This window comes from Neolamprologus multifasciatus, chromosome 11 (genome assembly GCF_963576455.1).
Source record: "Neolamprologus multifasciatus chromosome 11, fNeoMul1.2, whole genome shotgun sequence".
Lineage (NCBI taxonomy): Eukaryota > Metazoa > Chordata > Actinopteri > Cichliformes > Cichlidae > Neolamprologus > Neolamprologus multifasciatus.
Window position 1 is genome coordinate 8,386,095 of NC_140449.1, and position 24,614 is coordinate 8,410,708.

Genomic DNA, 24,614 nt, shown 5'->3' on the forward strand with positions numbered 1-24,614 from the left:
AATGCTGATTATGTGGAATAGACAACACTGAAGTTGTTTTTGGAGGAAGATTATTGTTGTTTCCCACCGCTATCCAACTGGATGGCCCTACAGCGGTCAGCATTGGGTCGTCTGCTACAGTCAGAAAACTGATTACACTTTTAGTCCTGGGCCACTTAGCCCCTCGTTCTTGATCCCTCTATCTCTTCTAAGAGCCCTTGAGCTCAGTGCCATGTACTGACCCTGATCGCTGATGCACCCACACACACACACACACACACACACATGAGTAGTCAGCCTTTCCCTTCTTCTTCTTCTGTCCCTCTATCTCTCTGTTTCCCTTCTCTATCCTCCAGCCTCCCTTCACTCCCCCTCCCCTCTTTTAATTTCCCAATGTGTTGTCAGAGCCGTAGAAGATGGAGAGTCCAGGCCAGGCCGGCAGACATTCCATTATCTTTTCAGCAGCCATTTACCTCACTGCGAGTGGGGATGGAGGGCAGCAGAGAAAAGAGCAAAAGAAACAAAGGGAGGTGGGAAGAGAAACAAAAGCTGCACAAAATGCGAGGAAGTTTAAACCTGTCTGCCGGCTGATGGCCGAGGGCCGTTCCAGGTCACACGTCTTTTCCAAAGTTCTGACATGTTTTGGTGTGGACGTGTATGAAAGACAGATGAAAGGAGAAAGAGAGAAAACTCTGTTTGTTTGTTTATGTACCTGAAAATGCACGCGTGTGTCTGCACTTCCACTTGGACACAGTGTTTCAGCACCCAAGTCACAGTGGACAGCTCCTCCCCATCCTTTGGCTCTGAATAGCCTTGTCTCACCACTCATGTCACGTCTTGGTGTGGAAGTTGACGACCAAGAAGGCAGGACGTGCAAAAATGAGATAAACACAAACACTAAATTATAAAGAATAACTGTAATCCAATAGGGTCCAGAAAAGATGAAGACCAGGTAATACAAGACATTCACAACTGTACATGGATGATGCAATTCACACCTATTGCTATTTATAATATCAGTTAACAGGAGTAAGTCAGTTTTTATTCCTGACAGTTTTTAATGAGGAGAGAAAACTGAACTTAATTCATAGTAATAAACTATTCAGCAATTAGACTACATTAGCAGAGCATAGTCCAAAAGTGATACAAAGTAGGGCAGGACCTACCCAGGGCCTAAATCCTGGTGGTGGCAGAGATGAAGCAGTGGAGACCCGATAATGAAGTAATATGAAGACTAGACTAGCAGCCGAAACACCCAGGAATGCAGCCAGAAGAGTGAATACTGAATAATCTTCCTTACTGAACTCGCACATAAGTTTCATTATTGAAATATTGAAATAACTTGGTTGAGTCAGTGCCACGTAGTTTTTCAAGCTCAAATGACTTACAGTTTAGTTACAGATATCCTCAGTTAGATGCCAGAGCAGTCAAAGTGTGCTTTTAAACGGCGTTGCATAATCTCAGTAGTCACGGTTGTTATGGAGCTGCAAATGACTGTAATTTCCATCATTCTAAGCACTTTTAGAGGAGCAATTCGTAATGCTCAACTTTTAGTGCTCAAGCCAACGTGACTGAGAGCACGAGTGCTCTGCGTAATGAAAACTTTGACCTCCTACAGTTTCAGGGCAGCTGCGGATGAACAATATGTGTGCTACAGTATAGCTGAAAGCACCTTTAATAAAATCCACTTGGTGTAACTTATCGAGATTGTTTTGCCAGCCAGTGAATCTCATTCTTAGTGTATCTCTATCAGGTTTTAAGTATACTGTAAATTATCAGTCTCATCATGATTAGCTCGTTGCTGCAGAAGAAATACTCAGAGTACAGGGGGTCGGGGTGCGGGCTGTTGGATAAAAAAGGAGCTCATTTAAAACAAGTGGTACTTTTAGGACACAAACAAACATCCAGGGAAATATTTCAACAGTTATAAATGAAGACGGGGCAGTAATGGGGTTTTTCTCAGCTATTCCCTGCCCCACTTTTGCCATCAATGGACTTTACTGACTGAGCTGAATTGAAAAGACTTCTTAAACTTCCTCCAAATGTCCCTTTAACCCAGCAGAGCAAAGAGGCTGTTTCTATACATATATAGTATTCTATTCTATATATATATATATATATATATATATATATATATATATATATATATATATATATATATATGTATGCCTTTGGCCCATTCAAATGTTCCCAGAATGTGTGCATTCACGTGTGTGTTTGCAATCGTAGATGTCAGTTTCTGGAGGTGAGAGGAGAGCAGTGCTCGAGCCTTTACAATCAGACACCAGCTACAAAGTGACAGTCACTCCGGTGTACAGCGATGGACAAGATGGCCTTGGTGCATCTGCCATGGGTTCCACATGTAAGGCTAACAAACACACAAAATGCAAAGCACACACACACACACACACATCCCTGGCTTATTGACCACAGGGGTCAATGCTATGTTTCTCCCTTTTCACGACACAAAGATGCAGCTCCCGGTTTAGGAGAATACTGCGAGTTAATGACAATGAATTTCATCGCTGTGAGCAGAGCGTTCATTTGCATTGCATTAATTTCATGTTCATTTACGTTCTTGAAGGAGATTATAAATCAAAGCCACGACAAATACTGATGCATTCCTAATTGTCTTAATGAAGGCCACTCATAATTGCTGCAGCGCCTTTCATTAATGAGACGATTAAATTATTTTGCTCAGGTCTAATTGATTTTCTCAACTATTCTCTAGATTACCTCTTATGAGCCATCAGTGGCTGTCTCCTCATCGCGCAGAGAATTGAAATGTCAGACAAAACATGTCTTCTTTTTAGATGAGAGCACTAGAAGTCATTGTAATGCAAATAAAAATCTACTTAGCTTGAAGAATTATGCATCAGAGCCTGGTGTACAGTACGAGATGATTTTGTGGTTTTTTTCAGTGATGAATATAATTCCCTAAATCAGTTCCTGAAGTAATGTGTTATTTCTCTAATTGTGGAAGCGCACAACTCACACTCAGCCCTGTCAAGGCTGGATATTAGACCTGTAACACCTAAAAGCGTCTCTTGTAAAGTCAAAAACTCTCAAGTGCTGAAAGCATGAAAAACTGTCCCAGTGGACAGCAAGTGTTCTATCAAGCTGAATACAAGCGCTGAGCTTCAGATTTATATAATTAAACATTAATTTGATCATTTTTATTTAGATAAGTTTTTCACATGACTGTTGAACATCTCTGTCTTCTTAGGAAGTCAGTTTTTTTGCTCTAGTATCATAAACATGAAATGATATTCAGCTTTATGTCCTTGGGTTCATTGTCTTTATAACTGATGACTTAGGTGAATTAGTTCTTATGTTAAAGTTTTAGCATGTGTTAGTAATATCAGCTGCAGTTCTTAGAAGCTCTTCTATGTTCTGGTTTTGCTTTGTTTTTGGCAGTGCCGCTCTTGCCTCCTGAAAATCTGCGTGTGTCAGAGGAGTGGTTCAATCGCCTCAGGGTCTCGTGGGATCCTCCTCGGTCTCCTGTTGAGGGTTACAAGATCGTCTACCAGCCCCTCTATGGTACACACACACATACACACACACACACGCACACACATACATACATTCTGTTTATTATTATTATTCTATCTAAATATTCCTTCTTTTTCACCTTCCTTTGTCTAGCAAAGGAATATACAGTTATTCAGGGCTCTGCTAGGTATGGCTAATCACATGGCAACAACTCAATGCATTTAGGCATGTAGACAAAATCAAGATGACCTGCTGAAGTTCGAGCTGAGCATCAGAATGCATAAGAAACATGATTTAAGTGACTTTGGGCATGGTATGAATCTTGGTGCCCGATGGGCTGGTCTAAGCCTTTCAGAACTGCTGATCTGCACACACATAAGACATGAAACCTTGAGGCGGATGGGCTACAGCAGCAGAAGACCACTCCTGCTTCCAGTAGGTTAACGCCCCCTGTCACAAAGCTCAAATTATCTCACACTGGTTTCTTGAATATGGCCATCTCAATTAAACAGACCAAATGTGGGAGAACATTTTGATCATGTCAATATGTCAATATAGCCCAAAATCTATGAGGAACGTTTCCAGCATCTTGTTGAAATTAAGACAGTTCTACAGGCAAGTGGGAGTAAAACATAGTACTAGCAAGGGGAACCTAAGAAAGTATCCTGTGTGTGTGTGTGTGTGTGTTTATATCGTGTATAGCTGATTGTTAAGGACCCAACACTGAAAAATCTGTGACAGACACATAATAATGTCTGACAAAACAAAAGGCTCTCAAGGTGTTTTGGTTTTCCTGATAGTGGCTTCTTAGTTTTTCTTTTAAAATGAAGTTCAAAGAAAATGTCACCATTTGGCACTAAATTAAGACGTTACCCTAACTCATTTATTTATTTATTGTCTTGAGGCATCATCAAAAGCCCATTTCACTGTCATACTGCTTCTCTGGTTCTAATTGTTTCATCTTTCCAAAACAAAACACAGGTTTTTTTTCATTTTTCTTTTCCATGTCTGTTTTTAGTCATCTAAACACAATTACTGTGTCTCTGAGGATCCAGCTTTAAGCAGGAGAGACTGCTGATTTTAGGAAATTGTATTGAAGAGAAATAATTTTCAGCAGGCTGTTGTTTTTACGGTAAGAGCCACGGAGGGAAGAAAAGTGTCTGTGTGTGCCTTCCTACACACACGCAGCTATACAGCTACCATATACTTAATATAGGTATAAACACACTAAGTTTAGCAAATGATTAAAATGCACAGCACACATGCAAACACACAGCTTATTTCCCTTCACATTGTTCCAGTGGGCTGTGTGCTGTAAAGATAATTGCTACTCTGTCTGTATTTATCTGTTTTTATATATTTATTCTATTATATTTGTTTCATTTTTAATTTAAATATTTAATCTCTGTGTTCAAGGTTGTTATTATTTTGTAAAACACTTTGCAGCAGTTATCTGGGAAAGCTGCATTAATACAGAATGTTACTATTATGTCTTTGTTTTTATTTTAGTAGTCAAGTTGAGGGCATCTCTTCGTGTGTTTGTGTATATAATTAAATTCAGGTTTATTTATATAGAGCTACAACATTCAGGGGCTTAAATGTGTTTTATATGACTTGATGCAATCCATGCTGAAAGCATTTTATATATTTCATGACACATGAAATATAGGGAAACATTATTTTATATTAAAATGTAGAAAGGAATTATTGTCATTCTAATATTATACTGTTAGAGGCTTAGTTTACTCGAAGATACTCGAATAGTTGGTTTTGACTTCCATCCCTCCATCCATCACTTTTTTTCCACTTATCTGGGGCCAGGCAGGGGCAGCAGCCTAAGCAGAGAAGCCCAGACCTCCCTCTCCCTGCCCAGCTCCGCCAGCTTTTCAGGGGGAATATTAAGGTGTTCCCAGGCCAGCTGAGACATATAATCTGTCCAGCGTGTCCTAGATCTGCCCCCAGGGCCTCCTCCCAGTGGAATACCTCACCCAGTAGATGCCAAGGAGGCATTCTAGTCAAACGCTCGAACTGGCTCCAAAAGGAATGGAGGACCAAGCTCCTGCAACGGTTGTTTAAGGATTGAATTGCCAGTAGCAATGAGTCAGACACCCCATACACCCAAAGCACCTCCCTGAGGGACACAGTCGAATGCTTTCTCCAATTCCACAAAACGCACGTAGACTGGTTGGGCAAACCTTTAAAAGACCCGGTCCAGTGTTTCGCGACTGAAAACCGCTTTGTTCCTCCGGTATCTGAGGTTCGACTGACGGACGGACTCTCGTTTTCAGCATCATGACTTTCCCGGGCAGGCTGAGGAGTGTGATTCCCCTTTAGTCGGACACACCCTCCGGTTGCCTTTCATGAAGATGAGAACCACCAGCCCAGTCTGCCAATCCAAAAGTACTTCCTCTGATCTCCAAGCAACATTGCAGAGGCACGTCAACCAAGACAGCCCTACAACATCCAGAGCCTTCAGGAACTCAGGGCGAACCTCGTCCACCCCAGGAGTGCATGCCACTAAGAAATTGTTTAACTGCCTCAGTGACCTCACCCCCGGAGATATATCAGTTGTCCCCCTTGTCTCCAGACACTGCTTACACTATACACAGTCCAAGTAGAGTACCGCTTTCCCCTCCTGAGTCGGCTGAGTCATATCTTTGTGTTTATCTTGTTTGTAGCGTGTGCCTTAAAAAAAATCAAAAACATTTATCATTGTTTGTTTCCTTTTTACACCAGTGTGTTTGTGTCTTCTTCTCAGTTCACGGTCCAGTATCGGAGACAACAGTGGATGAAGATGTGAACTCCATGCTTATTGTCAATCTACAAAGTGGGACAGAGTACAGTGTCCGAGTCAAGGCTTCCTACCCTGCAGGAGAAAGTGAGCCACAGCTAATAAATGCCAAGACATGTAAGTGTCCTTCTCATAAACCTGCAAGTAGCAGCACAGAAATGTAAATGCTGAGGAACTCGTTATCCCTCACAGTATCTTGGCTGTTACAGTTCATTACCATAAGATTGTGAACACATGCAAGCATAATTTTAAATTGCGCTTTCATTGAAAAAACATTGACTTACTTTCGGGAAGTTTTTCGGGGATTTACTCATTCGCCTACCAAGTGAAAGATGTCTGTTTTGATCCCGGGAGGAAACACAAATCCCTTTGGGATTGTGTCAGAAAGGGCATCTGGTGTAAAAATCTACCAAATCAAACATGCACAAGGGGTTGCCACAGCAACCCCCTGTGAATAAAGGAGCTTTATTGGGATGTCACCACCAGCTGGAAATTTTTTAATTATAAATTTGCCACAAAACGTTGTGTGGCAATTAGACGGCAGCAGAAAAGCAAAGTAGTTTAAGGAAAGTGGGGAAGGTACAACATGCATATTAAACACCTGCTGATATCATACTCTCTAATTTCCATTGAGACTTTAGCAAACAGACAGATGGATATTAATATTTTCCTTGCAGGCGGTGAGAACAATCTCTTTTGCATATAGATTTGGTATCAGTAGGTGCAGTAAGAACTAATGCAGGCTTTAGTGCTTCTCTCATCTAAAACAAATAGATGAAGAGAGTGGGAGGCTGAGACAGAGAGAAAAGTTAAAAAGCACTGCATGCATGCTTTCATTTATATTGTCTTTTTAGGGTTTTTTTCTTTATGTTTCTGTGTAGTCATGTGAGTTTTCAGAAAACTGCCCTATCATCCCTCTCTCAAAATCTATTGCGGTTTTCTAGGTTTAAGGTCTAATTTCTGGTGGTGGGATAAATACAAATAAGTTTATACTGTAGTTTTAATAACTCATCACCACACTATTTCCCTCTGAAGCAAAGTGCTGAGACACGTAAAGCCGAGTGATTAATCAAGTTGCACATCACCTGCAAATAAATGGGCTGCTTTTGATTTCTTTTTATTAATTTGTGCTGCAGTGATGTGCCATCCTTCATCTGTTTTTCTCTGTGCCCCAGTAGGATGACTTACAACTCCCTCACGCCTTCCTGTCTATATAAAGCACTCATAATGAAAGAGAGAAAGATAAAACACGAGGCACTGAGATGTAAATTATACCACCTTCCATATATAAACTTTATACAGTGGCGACAAATTTTCAGCAGTGACTTCAGGACTAACAGAATGCATGTATTTGGTTTTTCAGCTTTATCCACATGTTACTCTTTTGGGATCCATGCTATCTACCGCATTATGCTTCTAGTACTGTTTTTCATGCTGTAATTAGTTTTTCTACACTGCTGGCCAGGGATCAAGAAAATATCTCATCACTAAAGATTAAACAGAACACATATTCTCTATTAGATGCAATCAATTCTCAATGTGCCGATACATTTTCAGATGTATCGCATTCCCCCATGTTACACAGTGCTTAGTTAAATTCATTGCCAGTAGTTTGGTCTTCTCTGGGGGAACCCTGATTTATAAAGGGAAGTGCATTGAATCATTTGTCATTTTAATAAGGTGGCTATAGTGTCATATTTCCCCGGGCACACTGCATTCATGGCAGCCTCATCAACAGAAGGTTATATGGCATGTTTGCATAAGTAATTTGCACATACTAACATGTAGCATAAAAAACAAATTTAGTACCCGTAGGACCAGTGAATGAAATTAACTTGTTTCCCTCAGACAAAGCTTAATATATTTTGAAATTGGGTGCTGGAGGTTTTATCGTATAGGTTAGCACAAGACTGCAGAAGAGTCTTGTGATGTTTTGCAGAAGAAAAAGAGAGGTTTGACTCAAACTTTCCAGTGTGAAAAGAAAGGCATGATAGGAAACATCCTGAATCAACTAAATATATACTTTTCCTTTGGGTGCAAAGACTATTTTTCATCCAGTTGTAGCAAAGGAAGCCAAAATCAGGCATTATTTTAACACAGTGTTTATCTGCATGCTGCTGCACCCACATGTGCACCAGCACCAGCTTGTAGGTGTCCGTCTTCCAGTGCCCGTGAATGTTGCATGTTTGTATGTATGAGAGTAAGTTTATGTGCATCTTTGCATATTATTAATAGAAATGATGGGTTGCCCTATGCATTATTCAAAAGTATTTAAAATAAGGCACCTGCCATATGGTCCCGGCATAAAATATCCATTTACTGGCACAAGAGCTGAGTTTATTTTATATCATCAGCAAATTCTGTTAACAAGGAGGAAAGAACAAGAGTGAGCGGGAGAGGGAGAGAGAGGAAAACAAAAGAGAGAGTGACTCCAGGGAGGTTTGCTTGCCTGTGGTACACTCAAATATCACTACCAAACAAGTTTCAGCTATTAAAACTGCTCAGCTGTTTTGCATTTCACTGCATAATGGCTCTTGTTCCCCCACAAGACACATCGACGCTGACTAATTTTGTTACTTAATGATTTATTTTAACATCTACCCAGCTGAAAGTTTTAGACTATTTACACTTGGTGCACTGTTAATGTTCTAACCACTTTTCTGTTTCATACATAATCCAGACAATTCATTTTGTCCGAAACACTAATAACTGTTTACATTTCCCTTAAAGTGCTTTGCAAAAGAGCTTTCTGTTTGGGGATTTCAAAATTTCTCCTACTTAAACTCTTGATTGTCTGGTGCGTGGAAGGGCTGGGGACAGCAGGAAGTAATAGTGTGTGTGTGTGTGTGTGTGTGTGTGTGTGCGTGCGTGCGTGCATGCGTGCGTGCGTGTTGGAGAGAGAGAGAGAAAGAGACATTACAAAATGCATATTAGTGAGTGTACTGGAAATTGAAAACTAGAGGTTAATCTGACCTTTCTGTCATCTCTACAACTCTTTGTTTCTCTCTAGTATTCCTTGGTGTGTCTGGCTTGTCAGCCTACCAGGTGCGACCCAACAGCATGTGTGTTCAGTGGCAGCCTCTTCTACATGCTACAATATACAGAATCTCTATACAGTCCACACTCAGTAAGTACTTTTACTCTTAAGACCTGTCAACAACCCTCTGGCAACCTCCATTCACTAGGGAAGAATGTGTATTCTCCACCCAGTTAGCGAGTGGTTGCTAGCTGAGGGTGCTGCACCAAAAACGTTCCCTGTGTTTGCTTTGCTTGTTAGCAGATTGCTGTGTGGTTTCCAAGTGTTTGCACATGTCTACAAACACTCGCCATTTACTCTCTGAATGCCTTGCAAACTGGAGACAGAGAATGGTTGCCTTCGATGTTAAAGTTGATTGAATTAGGAAGGTGCCTTCCTGCTTCAATCAACAGATTTCAAAAGGTGCAACTTTTATTTCAAGGTGACCAGTTCAGTACCACTTGGCAAGTGGTTTGCAAGTCTTTGCTGACAAGTCGGTAACCAGGCTCTAAGATTACATGAATGGGGAGACTGTTCTAATTCCCAACACGTAACATACCGACAATTAGTTACGTCCTGAGGCGTCCCGCAGGAACGAGAAAGGTAACCTTCTGCATCCCTATGGTACGCGCCAAATTGCGGATGGAGTCCAATAGAATGACGCTCCCGGCAGTAACACACATTCCAGCCGTGTATTCCAGCCCTTAACCACAGGGCTAACCTGTGGTTAAGGTTAGCCCTTAATCCTAACCTTAACCACAATCTTAATCGGCTTAGATAGTGTTTTCCAAAGTGATTAATGATGAGGAAGTAAAATAAATATACATGTGTAGATTAATTCCAAACTGTTCTCACGTTTCCGAGAGCGTAACATACCGAGGATTTGTCACATAGCGTCGTACGTTACGTTTTGGGATGAGAACGTGTTGGAATCAGATGACTTAAGAGCAGCAGCCAGCAACATCGTGCAATCGGATGGTTGCCGACTCGTCTCCAGACCTGTGTGACTGAGACCTTAATTATATTGTATACTGGCATATATTTGTATCTGTGAAAAGTGTAATTTTTAAAATTTAGTCCATTGGTAATTTGACCTGTTACAAGCTGCTCACTCTGTCCTGCCAGCTGTGAACTTATAAATTCACCACCTTGCTGAAATATGGTCTGAACCCCACCTCACCTTTGCTGTAGTAAAACTTCATTCCAGAAACAAGCAGGAGTTCTCTGCAGAGACACACAGTCAATACGTACATTTTTACTGTGCACCCCCCAGTTGTCCCAACATGTGAGAAACAATATTTTTGCCAGTTAAGTATCTGGAATACAGTTCAGTCAGTAAATCAAACTCTTTACTAGAGTTGTGCTATGCGGTGATGCAGCTGGATTCAGGCTCCGACCTTTTGAATGTGTGTCCTCAAAGGTTTGCAGTATCCTCGTGAAAATGTCTCCTCTGTTTATTATTAACACAAAGACCAGTCAGCTCAGGACACGTGTACTGGTTACGGGTACCTTTCACATTCATGTTGATTTATATTGTTATGAGCAACTGGGGAAATAAGTGTTATATATATTTGTTTCATTCTCACATGGCACTGGTTTCTGCTGTGAGGGATCATCATAAATCTTGCAGAAGGGAAGGGGAGATATGATATGCTCGATAAATGACATGGGAGGAAACTGCTTTGAGAATCGCGCGTGTCATCGCAGCAGAAATGAGACCAGGAAAGACACCGAATGTGACCTTTAGACGCTGTTTAATACACAGATAACCTTATTAATCAATGGAAAAAGGGAGCTGGAGGAAGAAAAGGGGTTGAAGCAAAGGGAGGAGGGTGCACAAAAAGGAGAAAGTGGAAAAATATGTTTTAGTTTAATAGAATCAGCCAAGGAAAAAAGCTGTGTTTAACCCCAGCTTTGTGATAGTTTGCTCTTTCCCACTGAATCAGATGACAAAAATATAAATCCCACGTTGTGTTGACCGAGAGGTTTGGAACTCATCCTATCACAGTGAACAATTTCAAGTCGGAGCTTTATTTTTATTTGTCCTCAGGGGGCTATCAGCTGGGCAGCACAACACAAATCTAAAGCCCTCCTGATATTTTTCAGAGATGGCTATCATGTAGAAATTGCTGTATAGATTTGTGGTCATCCTCAAAATAATTTGTTAGTGTACGCAAGTAATGCCTGAATTATTGAGTTATTTTTGAAATATCAGTGCAGTGCAATAGTGTGAAAGTGAGCATAAAAATCAAAACATATTGTAGCAGGGAGGTTGGACTACAGTATGTGCTTCATGGATTTACATTAAGCCTGAAAATATCCTGTCATTTATTCCTTGATTGCCGTTCAGTGAGATTCGTAGTTGGTAAATGAGCTCTGGGTTCCACCCATTTGATTTGCCATGGGAAAGAAACTGCAGGTGTGACTAATACCATTACCAATGATCCTGATTTGCTTTGCTGTGCAAGCGAGGCAGTGTGCACAACATCAAAGCAACAAAATTGAATGCAGCTTTATTAAAATGAAACTGAATAACAGGAATGCACTGTGTATGTATATCAGATCTCGGCTCTGCTTTAAAATAGATTTTTCCGACAGCGTTCAGGTTCGTGGTTGCTGTTGATTAAACTAAATTGGAAGCTAGCGTCGGCTGATAAATGTATTAGAGACACGAACAAATTCGCCGTGTGATTTGTGCACGCATTTAATTGCCTTTCGAGCGAAGAAGACAGTAGGAAGGAGGGAGATTTCTCTCCCGTCTTCCTCGCGAACTTTTCGATTTGTCTTTGTCCCTCTCTCCCTCTCCTGCCTGAGCAGCGGTGGGATGTGGAAGTCGAAAGTTTAGAGATTTGCTTTAATCCACGCAGAGCCAGCCAGCTGCTTAGACACCTTCTCGGATGGAAACGCGTGGAGCCTCGGTGACAGCTGTTTCCCTAAACTTTATTATCTATGGCTGCTTCCTGCGTGGAGGAGGAGCTAATTTGTCAACCTCCAAGATGAGAGACACATTAGGAAATAAAATTAGACTAAATGAAACTGACAAATGGCAGCCATTAGAGTGTGTACTGTATACGCGAGTTTCCAGTTTGTACCTTTTAGGCGGCCAACATAAATTCTCATGTGTTTTCTTCTCTGTGATCCTCTCGCTCTGCAGCTCGTCAAAACAGACACTACAAAGTACGTGTTTGCAGTCTGCAATCCAGGGGAAATTGTCAAGAGAAGGCAAAAGAGCTCAATAATGTGATTTATTTTGATTTTCAGTTGATTTAAGATGTTTTCCCACACTTTTTGAAAACTTTCTCGCTTACCTTTTTGGTGAAGTGAAAGCGGCACGTGTGGCGGATTCTCAACCTGTGTGTGTGTGTGTGTGTTGTGCTTTCATCATGAAAAAGATGCCTGAGAATGAATCATTTTGATGCATCACAGTTAATTCTGTAAAGTCAACAAAACATTGAGCTTCATCAGAGCCTTAACCCGGACTCAAACCTGATTATATTTAACCTAATCTGCTAGAAAATGCATTATTAATATTATCTTTGATTTTCATTAAGAACACAGAGGAAAATGAAGGTGTGTCTTTTGTAAAAGTTCATCTAAAAAGGATCTCAGGACTTTTATTGTGAATTTTAATCACTCTAAATCAGCTCTTTTATTTCTTGTTGCCTTGCAGATGGTCAGAGACAGGAAGTGAGGCTGGGAGGTGGAGCTTCCCGACACTGCTTTTACGACCTCACTCCTAGTAGCCAATACCAGATCAGCGTTCACGCGCAAACACAAGAAACGGAGGGACCCTCTGTCTCCATCACTGACATGACACGTATGCTGGGTTTATGTTTGTTTTATGTCAAAGCTGTCGATCATTTCATTCATTTCTATTTATCGTGAACATTTTTAAAGGGGTTGCAAGTTTTATTCTCATTTCTTTTTTACTCATTTCTCATTTAATGTAATCAGTTAATCCTTTACGTCTCCATCTTATGTATATTTTTCCGTCTTTGCACCCCATAGCCATCTCGTTGCACATCTCGTAGCTTAGGTTTTCTTTAATTTGCTCGGTTGCACTCTCGGAAAAGATATCGTGTTTGTGCAGTTCAGCTCCTGGGATCAACAAGACTCATGTAAAAACCAGGAATACCAAAAAATGAATAGATAGATATGTTCTCATATTCACATTGCTATGTAGCACTTAATCTGTTTGGTTTTGGAAATAGTTGAAGGTCTATAGGCAAGTGAAATTTCACTGATGTATTCACTGTAAATGTAATTAATACGAGTGTGTCTGTGTATCAAAACTTTTAGCTGTCAGCCACAGCAAAGAGAAGCATCGACTACAAATTGTCATAATTATATTAAGTTCAGTACTTGAAATTGTACTTGTTGCTTTTACACACAGCCAACAGCCACTTTTCCATATCATCTGTGTAAGTCTGTAAACCACCGATAAAGCTCAAAGGGTGAAAAGACACAATAAAAGCAGGAAACGGCGTCAGGTAACGAAGGCACCGATTTCACCTGAACTCCTCACTGTTTATCATTCAGTGACAGCTGCGTCAATCAAGCAGATATTCTCAAGCAGGCTACATATCTTTGTTTTGTCACCGCAGCGGTGTGGTGTGGAAGCCGAAGAAACATTTGTTGAGATAATCAACAAATGATTCATCCGGTTTTACAAAGTGTGTATTGCTTCTATGCGCAGTAGCAAATCTCTCCGAGATGATTCACTTTACTGCTCTCTGGTTTGAAAGAACTTTCTCCAATATAATTAATCTGACACCGAGACACAGACTTTAACTTGGGGCTGTTTTTGAGTCTTACAGACAATAGATGCTAGACTGATAAAAAAAAATCACTTGTGCTGTCCCCAATTTAGGATGTATAGAAGCAATTTAGGAAGTTCAAATCTGAAATAATTCCAAAATGAAGCAAAAGACAAACTCAATAAAACACAGAAGCTGTATTGCTTATGTACAGTATCTACAGATTGCATTAGAAATCTTTTTTCTGTAAAGGTCCAGAGCTCAATCGCTGGAGGAAAGGTTAATAGAAACAGACCACTGCTATGTCTCAGTGTGCCAGCTGTGTTTGTGTGCTCATGCACAAGTGTGTGTTTGCGGTCTGCATGTAGACCCCATTGATGGTGCCACTTGTCACTGTCGTCATGATTGATGACCTTGCCTTCTGTCTCCGTGTCTCTGTGTGTGTTTGTGCGTGCTTCCAGTTCCAGCACCCACTCAGGCGCCGACTGAACCACCCACTACGGAGCCCCCACCCACAATCCCACCAGCCAAAGAGGGTGAGCTGAAGCTTTTAATACTCTTATGTTCAATGTGGTGGATAATCCTTGCAGTTGACATATTATTTTTTTAATGTCTTTTTAGAGGAAATATGACATCCATCTTATTTCTGTTCCTTATTCCCACCTGGCGTATTCATTGTGTACTTTGAAAAACAAAAAATGCCAATACATTCCTTCTCAATAGTTTGTTTACATACAAAAACATGTGCATTCAGTAAAACTGACGCACGTAATTGCCAAACTTCTTATCTGAACTTATTTTCCCTGTGTGTGCAGGAAAAATGCGACTGAAGCAACTTGGGAAAATGAATGTGAGACAGAAGAGTGTGTTTAGTGGATATATTGGGGAAATGATGCCAAAGATTGAGCTGCCAGAGGAGAGGAAAAGGGAAATACCAAAGAAAAAGTAGTGATTGAGGGCGTGCAGATGGTGTGACAGAGGAGGATGCTAGGGAGACGGAGGCACGAAAGAAGGCGGCACAGTCCCCAACGTGCTATACCGCTTTGCTGTGGTACTGAAACTGAACATACACAGTAAATCATAAGGAAAATTGGAGAGTCGGCTTGTAAATTTAGGGTGTGCTAAAGGAAAATCTCAGACATTTTTATTCCACAGTGACTTAATTATGTGAAATATACTGATTCTGCTGCAGCTAACACCAAAGTGAAGAAAAGTAACCTCTTATCATATTACCACAGGCTCAGCTAGGCTAATCTGATCACTCTTACTCAGCTTTATTTCTCCTCAAATCATGCAGGGTACACCTGACTCTCCGCTGACCAGCAAGTTATGATACCTGTGAAGTTTTTCTTCACTGGATCAAGTAAAATTTAGAAAATGAGCCTCAGCTGTTTTTGATAAATTCAAACAACAATCTACGTAATAAAACACATCCAATCCAAGCACTGTATCTATTTTAATACATTAAAAAAGAGAGCATGTCAAATTAAGGCATTTGAACAATTTTAAAAGAGCCAATAATGAATATGACGTCACTAACTTTTTAATAACACTCGAGCCTTTGGAGAGCAAGGAGTCTAATTTCTCTGTTTTTATGCAAAATGCTTATAAAGCCATACTTAATATAGGATTTTGTACGCTCTTTTATTAGGTGACAGGTCTTTACAGCTGGCCAATTTAGCTTTGGGCTGTTTTATTAAACAGCCATGCTGTTGTCACTATAATTTCAGTGTTAATCTGAAGAAATTAATCAAGTTCAACTTTTGTTTTCTCTTTTTGATGTTTTCAAGTTAATAAACATGATTTGCAATTCAGTCTTTATTAGCACACCGCTTATTTCTTTCTTTTCCAAACAGGGTTGTGAATGACTCATGAGTTAGGACAAGCAAAAATGTTTTTCAAATGTTTTTTTTAAATCGAAAGCTCAAGTAACGAAGGGGTTTGAGTCCACCACCCTTTCACCTACTACCCAGACAGGCTTCGTCCTCCTCTGTTCCTGTCTGATGAGCTCAGGTAAAAGGTCGCACCGCAACACGAGGTCCACAAAAGTGAAAGACACACCTGCTGAGCCCGCCTGGAAGCGCTTCTGTCTAAGTTTCTGACCTTTGTCAGACCAGTGCCTCCATCTGTAATGACAGGCAACCTTTATTCGGGACAGAACTGCAAAGATGGGAGAAACAGAACACAAGGACTGTGTTTTTGTTCTACGTAGGAAGGAGAAGACAAAGAAACAAAGTTATGCAGCATGAAGAGATGGAAAGAAAATTTACTGAAAATGGTCAAAGACAGGAAACACAAACAATCCTCTCTAACATTGAAGTTTTCTCCTCTCCTTTGTTGCATTTGAATTTATGGATACTGACATGGTCATAAACAAGGTTAGAAATTTAGCAAAGACACAAAACAACTTTACAGCAGTGATGAAAAGGCTGCTGGGAGTCATCAAGAAACCTGAGACAAATAAAAGAGCGAAACGTCGCTGCAGGGCCGTGGATATATAAGAGCGGCACAACCAGACAGGATAGAGATGATTTTGTGTTCAGAAAAGTTTAAAAATGTGTGAGCACCATACCTTTAATCTCATGAACTCCACAGTTGGCAGATTGCTCCAAAGACCTAGTCTTTGCATATTTACCCTTTTCCAGCAGATGTATATTTGCAGAGCTTCATACTTTGCATATTTACTCTGAGTCTGAATATATTAGGCAGCCAGTTAATATTCCACTTACGCTTTGTCCTCTGCTGACATTCACTCTGTGGGAAATTATTTTTTTGTGTAGACACAAAGCGTTGTGCTGACTAAATCGAAACCCCTCCCTTATCTGTCTGAAGTATGTAAGGAGGCCAAGGCTGACCTGGCGTTCCTGGTCGACGGCTCCTGGTCCATCGGAGACGACAACTTCATGAAGATTACACGTTTCCTCTACAGCACCATGGGATCGCTGGATCTGATTGGACAAGATGGCACCCAGGTCAGTCACATGACAGCATTCTTAGTGAACTTCTCTCATTTTACTCATTCATACTTGTTTTCCCCAAAAATCTGTCATCACATGGGAAAGGAAGATTTATGGATTAAAACGTCGTGCTGTCTTGACCGCCTCGCTCTGACTAACAGTGACGTGAGACTCTTTGCAGGGCTTGGATTCACATTTAGGACTGTTAGTGGTTGTTGTGTCTAGTCTAAATTCCTGTGTCTAGTGAAAATTACTGTTTGGCCAGTTTACACAGTTTAACCAACAGAAATCCTAATTGTCCCTAAGGCTTTTCATTTCCTTTCAGTCTCTTTGCAATTTATTTTCTTTGTTTAAGAATTTTTCCTCATGGGAAATATGATGTATAGCAGACAGTGGGGCTCCAGCCAAATGCAGCCGCACTCAAAACCATAATAATGAGGGAATAACTTAATTGCATATCTGAGTATAATCTGAGGGTTAGGAACTCGTTCACAGACGAGAGAATTATGTGTATGCGGGTGTTAATCCCTGCAAAAAGATAGATTACAACTCCCTGCCGCTCTAGCAAATTACCTCATCCTCTTTGCTCCAGCCGTTATGAACTGCAGCCAATTTCACCAGTAGCCAGTCACCAAAAAGAGAAAGAAAAGCTCTTTTTAATTTTTGCTTTAGGATCTGCTGAAGCTAGACTAACAGTCAGCAGAGAGTAAAATAAAGGAGCTTGGATGCTGATAATGAGAGGATGGAGGGGACTTATCAAAAAGCCACTTAGTTTCTGTAACCTACTGTTTTCTTTGTTTCAAAGTTAGCCACTGAAATTTGATTAGAACAGAGATTTTACCCATATAATGTATCTTAGATCATTTCAGTTTAGTCCACATCCTTCGGATAATTTATTGTTTAGGAAAGAAAGGTGCTGACACTGGCATTCATTGATATTAGAAGGACGCTCTGGAGCCCCCTGATAAATCAGCAGGACCAAAGCTTTACATCTGTTGAAAAGTTTGGGAAAGTGAGAAGAAACTTTAAACTCCCCATGAGTCAACCTTTACTTTCTGGAATGACCTCTTGTTGCTGAGCGGTATTGAGTTAACTCCACTCATTTGCAGCCACCGTTCCAGAAAACAATACTTTTCCTGCAGAAATGGTGATTTTAATAAGTTGAGTGCAGATGCATTAAAGCTGGTATAAACAGTGAGTGGTTCTCTGTCAACGTGATTCTAACAGAGCAAAAGTTTGACTCACGTTACCACGGGGGATATTACCACCTTCACTCCCTCAGACTATCTCCCATTTATCAGGTCCATCAATAGTAATGCTAAGCTCTAACTCTGGGCTGTTGCTCCCTGTTGTCACTGTGAACTCATTTATTTGCGCTTCTGTCCTGCATGGCCCCCACTATGTCAGCAAACCTCAGCTGGTTCATTTATCACGCTGTAGAGGTGCTTGCTAAACCCTTTTGTTTCATTTGTGTAATGTCTGCTGTTAAGGAGTTCGCTAGCCTCGCTGTGCCCCATAACCTTCTGGCAGTAGGCTACCAGCATCAGAGCGCTGGCTGTAATGTGAGAAAGTTGGCTGCACGATAAAGAGGGAGTTGGCTGGGTAATGTAGGCTGACCAAAGCCAACAACAGCACCATTAGCAGTCTGGAGGTAATGACAGTTGTCCGACACTCTTAGAGTATGGATATTAGACTGATTACAGTACCAGTTTGGGAATGTGGATGTATGTTTTCCTATCCCACTCACTGGCCTATGCTTGTAGAAAAAGTTGCATTATTTCCTTTTTGCATCATGAGTATTTCTTAGCGTGAAAAATATTAAATACACCAGGAAGGACCAGATGAAAAAAAGGTGATAACTGTGCCCCGTCTATAAAGTTATAACCTTAAACAGTGAATTATATATTCAGGCCTCTTGTGCATCATGTACAGACAAACCCATCTGCACTACATTGGCTTTGTGGGGCTATTTAGTCACACCCCAATTTATATAATTACACAATTACCGTCAGTGAACAATAGCAATATCTGTTTGATACTGTTGTTAATGTCCAGAAAAAATTCAGAAAGTGTTGGTGATAATGACGTGGATATTAGGTTGTTTGACCAAGATCGCAATCATTTGGCTTCATAACACTTGAATAATGCCAGATAAGCTTTTTTACGTGTAATTTAGGTTTTTTGTACTATGGGGAGAGGCTGAAACTACCCTGAAAACCCTTTGTGGCAGTATCGCGACTGACATGACTGTGAACAGATGATGACAGAATTTTACTATTTTCTAAATTCTCCCTTTATACGGAGTTTAAACCCAAACTGGCTCAGGCAAACGGCACTTTAAATTTGCATAATTTTATTTGACATGTGTCTCTGTCTCTCTCCAGGTGGCCGTTGCTCAGTTCAGCGACGATGCTCGGACCGAATTCCAGCTGAGTTCTCATAGCAACAAAGAAGCACTGCTGGAGGCTATTCAGAGAATCAGCTATAAAGGAGGAAACACTAAGACAGGTTAGAACAGCACAATGGCAGGATAATAGTGGTGATAGTTACTGCAATTCCCTTTGTTTAGCTCCATTTATTAGCAATTTAGGACAATTTCATTATAATATATGTTAGTACACTGCTCAAAAATTTAACACAGATAAAAAGGGAAAAATCATGCTTTATGGCCTGGATAATGTTTTAGGAATAAAAGGATGCCAAATTGTTTTGATAAAAAATTTAAATGATGAACCTACAGAGGGCCTAATTCAAAGGCAACCTGAAAATCAAAGTGAAAAAGTGATGCTAGTCTATTCTGAGGGAATTTCCTTGCAGCAACTCAAAATGGTACTCAGTAGTGTGTATGTGCTTCTAAGCATGACTGGCAACGTCTGGGCATGCTCCTAATAAGATGGATGGTGTCTCGGAGTATCTTCTCCCAGGTCTGGACCAGGGCATCACTGAACTCCTGGACTGTTAGGTGCAACCTTGGGGTTTGGATGGATTGAAAAATGATGTCCCAGAGGTGTTCTATTGGATTTAGGTCAGGCAAGCATGGGGGCAAGTGAATGGTATCAATTTCTTCATCCTCCAGGAACTGCCTGACCTCACTGCCCAGCCCTTCGTGGCATTTGCAATAGAATACCAAAAGTGACAGGCTCTGTAACATCTTTCAGCCTGACTGTTTGGGTGGTGGGTAGGTGATGGTTTGCGGAGGTGTATCCATGGAGGAATACAACAGACCTCTACAGGCTAGGCAACAGCACCCTGACTGCTATTAGGTATCGGGCTTAAATTCTTGGATTATCACACCCTATGGTGGTGCAGTGGGTACTGGTTTCCCCCCAGGTGTAATGCCCGGCCTTATGTGGCGAGTATGCAGGCGGTTTCTCACTCACTGGCCTGCATGCTCACCTGACCTAAATCTAACAGAAGACCTCTGTGAATCTATGTTTGGGTCTATGTTTCCTTCTTTTTTCACTTTGATTTTCTGGCTTCCTTCTAATTCAGCGCTCTGCAGGTAGCTAATTATTATCCCCATCATATAATGTAGCTTCCTTTTGTTTCAAACACATTACTCAGTCGATATCAGAACAGATATCCAGCAAGATTTTTTTACCGCTTGATATCTGATGTGTTTTTAAATAAAGTTGTCCTTTATTTTTTTTTTTGAGCAGTGCGTATAACTATAATACACGCGTGTACAAATAACTTGACTATTTTCATTTGCATCAAATGTGCGTCATTAACATCAAATCAGTATTCTGTCCATGTTGGTATATTGTACCACTCCTGCTTCATTGTCAGTATGCATAACAAACACTACGGATGATGAATCTATTGTAAAACTCATGTTGAAATGTCCCGCTGCGTTAGTCTACACAAGGTGAAAGCCATTAACTCGATGTGCTATGTGACTGTGCAGGTAATGCTGGTCGTTCAGAGCGCTTTCCCTCTGCTAAAGTTTGGGTCAGGGCTCAGTGTCTGCACACAGTAATTGTGTCCTTGAGCTATACCTGTGTGATACAGAGCCGATTCCACTAGTCTTCCTACATGTGTTTTCCTCTACTCTCTTTCTTTGTTGCTGATCTTTGTTCCTTTTCTCTTCTTCTTCCTTTCAAGCGTTCTTCTCGGCATTCCTTGTTTTTTGGCCGCTTTGTTTCATCCCATCCCTCTTTCATTTGTCTCCTCTTCCTAATTGTTCTCTTCTCTTGTTCTCTTTGGTCCAGCTTCCCAATTATAGTTTAACAGGTGAAAACAGGTGGTGTTTTAGCTGACAGGGCAATGTGTATATGAGTGCATGTGGTCTACTGCGGAGCGGAAAATAAACCATGAAATTTAATCTTCACCACACAATAAAAAGTAGGAGTCAGTTGGTTCACACGAGGTTAAGCTTATGCTCACAGACTCACTAGTCTATCTCCAACCCTGATCTCTTTGTCTCACACACAAACACACAAACGCACACATAAACTGGAGCCAGCACAGTAAAACTATTCGTCAGCAGCTCACCTACACTGTAAGTTACTCAGGCTGTTTTTACCTTGTCTAAGGCTACGTTCACACTGCAGGTCTTAATGCTCAATTCCGATTTTTTGATCAAATCCGATTTTTTTGTCTGCTTGTTCACACTACAAATAAAATGCGACAGCAAACGCTCTCTAGTGTGAACACTCAAAGCGGCCCGCATGCGCAAAAGAAGACGTCACACACAACGCGCTCTGTTTAGACCCACAGCAAACAATATTGTTTGACTGATGGCCGTTAATATAAAGACTTCTGACTTTACGTTTCCCAGTTTTTGCTTTAAGTTATTTTGTTATTTACATAATAATGTAGATAACCTAATAATGATCCTTATTGCTGTTTTAGAGAGGAGCGGCGCTTCAAAGGATAGTTGCAGATTTCTGTCAGAATCTGCAGATTATGCAGTGCAAATAAAATGTTCACGTTTCTCCAACGTTGTCTTCCCAACAGTTTCACTGACATCTACACTGGATGGCCAGGAAGCGTTCGCGATGTCTTCTCGGGCGCTGAAAATTGGCGTCTGTCTTGTGTCAGTGACGTAAAAGACGGATTTAATGCGACATGACCATTCAAACAGCAGTCGCTTTCTGAAACATCGGATATGTATCGGATTCAGTACCACATACGAAAGTGACCCAGATCGGATTTGAAAATATTGGATTTGTGCCGTTCACACTGTCATACCATGATCGGATATGGGTCGCATAGAGTCAAAAAAATCGGATTTGATGCGCTTTCGCCTGCAGTGTGAACGTAGCCTAAGACACCAACACAGCATGTATTTTAGACCCAATTTTTAACTTGATTTTTATACTTTTTACATATTTCATATAGAAAAAGAATAATAGAATATGCATAGTATATCTAATACTTGTACTTGTGTTTTTTTATTCTCCCCGGTTGCTCTTTTATGAAGTTTTGTCTGTTGCTTGAGTTTTGTAGCATTGGTTATCATTTGGTATTTGTTCACTGGATTTCTTATGTGCTTAGTTTTGTACTTTTTCTGGTCTTAGTGTTTATTTACTCCCCTCTGTGTTTTTCCCTTATTCTTAGTTTTTTTTATTTGGTTGTTTATTTGGTGCATTAGGTACCCTTGCCATAGATCATCTGTAGATTTACACTTTCTCAGTGTCTTCTTTCACTTCATATATAATCCTAGAATTGCTACAGTGTGTTGGGATCAGAACTATGCGGGGGCCTGACAGTCTGCAGCAGAAATGACAGAAATCCTTATTCCTCTTGTCACTGATGATAGTCTTTTAGGACTGACTGTGTTTCTGAGGGTTGATGTGCTGCTGAATGAATTTTGGACAGAGAATGTTACACAATGAAAAGGCCTAAATTGCCCAAAGTGCAAAACCCAATTCCCCTTCCTTACAGTACATTTTGCTCCTCTGGTTCATTGAGGGAAGGGTCAGCAGTTCCTCTGGCTTTCAAAACCGATGCTTGCAATACAACCCATAATTTCTTTTTACTCTCCAAACCCAAACTATTCCCTTTTCATTTTTTTTCCAAACCTCAGATTTTCCTCAAAGGCCCCATTAGGGACCCTCGTTGTGTCCAAAGCCCCCCAAAATATGTACTTTTATTCCTTTTAAACCTTTAGCCTCTGGCTATCTGTGTGAATACAGCAGCTAGCCAGCAAGAACCCCTGCAGTGTTAATGGCCTTTTATGTTTACTGTAAGTGGTTTGCTCACTTTATATCGCCGTCCTATGACCTTTGGAGTAGAAGAAATGTGCTCTGAAGTGTACTTGTTTACGATTTATGATTTCCAAAGATGGATTCTTTTTTAGGTATAAGTTCAGTCCGTCATCTTGATTAATTCTGAGAAATAGTTCTGCCTCCTTACCTCATACAGTTGGTTGAGAGTGCAGAGCTGTTTCTGTAGCAACATGGATTGAGTTTCTTGTTTGAAGGCCTGCAAAGGTTTTTGCTTAAGAAGATCCGACAGCTACTTATTCATATTCTGATCAAACCTGTAGTGTAAAGCCTTTTCTATATACCCATTTCATAAACAATATGTAAATGATGCTGCATCCTTTTAGACTGTATAGTCAGTTTCTGTTCCAGCATCAGTACGCTCTGATACAAGTTAGAGAGAGAGCACGCTGAGGCTTATATTCTGGGATTTTCTTTGTCACTACGCATTTCATTAACAAGTTGTTGAGCCTCTGGCTGGCTTAGTCAATGATTGATGTAACATAGATATAGCTGCATTAGTCCTTATCCCTGTATACACAGTGTACATGAGTACACTGTGTGTGTGTTGAGATTTTTTTTTTTTTTTGCTCTATACAAGTAATTGTGTTAATCCCTGGAGCTGATTGGCAGTACAGTATACACATGCGAATTTTGTTTCGGTATCTTCTTGTGAGCAAATGTAAAAGTGCGTAGTTATAATAATAATAATAATAATAATAATAATAGATTTTATTTATGAGCGCCTTTCAAGTCACCCAAGGACACTTTACAATAGGATAAAACACTTAGTAAAACAATGGCAGAATAAGAACAATAAAACAAAAGCACAAGATAAAATTAACAAACAGTGGATTCACAGTGAATATGCAGATTTGAACAGATGAGTTTTGAGTTGGGATTTAAACTGGGGGAGAGAAAACCAGTGTGTCTTATTTCTGGGGGCAGAGAGTTCCACAGCCTGCGAGCAGAGCAGCTGAAAGCTCTGCTCTCCATGGTGGTGAGGCGGAAGGAAGGTACAGCAAGCTGTCAAAGGAGCTTGCAAAGAAAAGCATCTGGACTTCTTTAAGTTACTTGAAGACGTTTCACCTCTCATCCGAGAAGCTTCTTCAGTTCTAAGGTCAAATGGTGGGGAGTCCCAGATTTAAACCTAGTGGGAGTGTCCCCCCACAGAGGGACAAAAGGACCCCCTGATGATCCTCTAATCGCCTGAGCCAAGGTGTTAAACTGGGTGCGGGTCCCAATCAGCCAGAGTTACTTTCAAGTAACTTAAAGAAGTCCAGACGCTTTTCTTTGCAAGCTCCTTTGACTACGATGACCTGGATGACTGAGAACCTTCACAGACGTACAGCAAGCTGGATATCAGAAGAAGATCGAAGTGAACGGGCAGAACAGGTAGTGGTTAACAGGTCA

At 40.7% G+C, this 24,614-nt stretch overlaps 1 protein-coding gene across 4 annotated transcripts in view; it reads left to right on the plus strand.

The window, feature by feature from the left end:
* Positions 1 to 24,614, plus strand: part of LOC146507774 (collagen alpha-1(XIV) chain-like) — a 166,872-nt gene that overhangs the window by 66,190 nt on the left and 76,068 nt on the right. For all 4 annotated transcript variants that reach the window (XM_085176444.1, XM_085176441.1, XM_085176442.1 and 1 more), the window contains exons 20-27: positions 2,209 to 2,341; positions 3,397 to 3,519; positions 6,230 to 6,379; positions 9,273 to 9,389; positions 12,949 to 13,095; positions 14,497 to 14,571; positions 16,868 to 17,007; positions 19,377 to 19,500. In XM_085176444.1, coding sequence (XP_085032570.1) covers positions 2,209 to 2,341; positions 3,397 to 3,519; positions 6,230 to 6,379; positions 9,273 to 9,389; positions 12,949 to 13,095; positions 14,497 to 14,571; positions 16,868 to 17,007; positions 19,377 to 19,500 — 1,009 coding nt within the window. The remainder of the gene's footprint in view (positions 1 to 2,208; positions 2,342 to 3,396; positions 3,520 to 6,229; positions 6,380 to 9,272; positions 9,390 to 12,948; positions 13,096 to 14,496; positions 14,572 to 16,867; positions 17,008 to 19,376; positions 19,501 to 24,614) is intronic.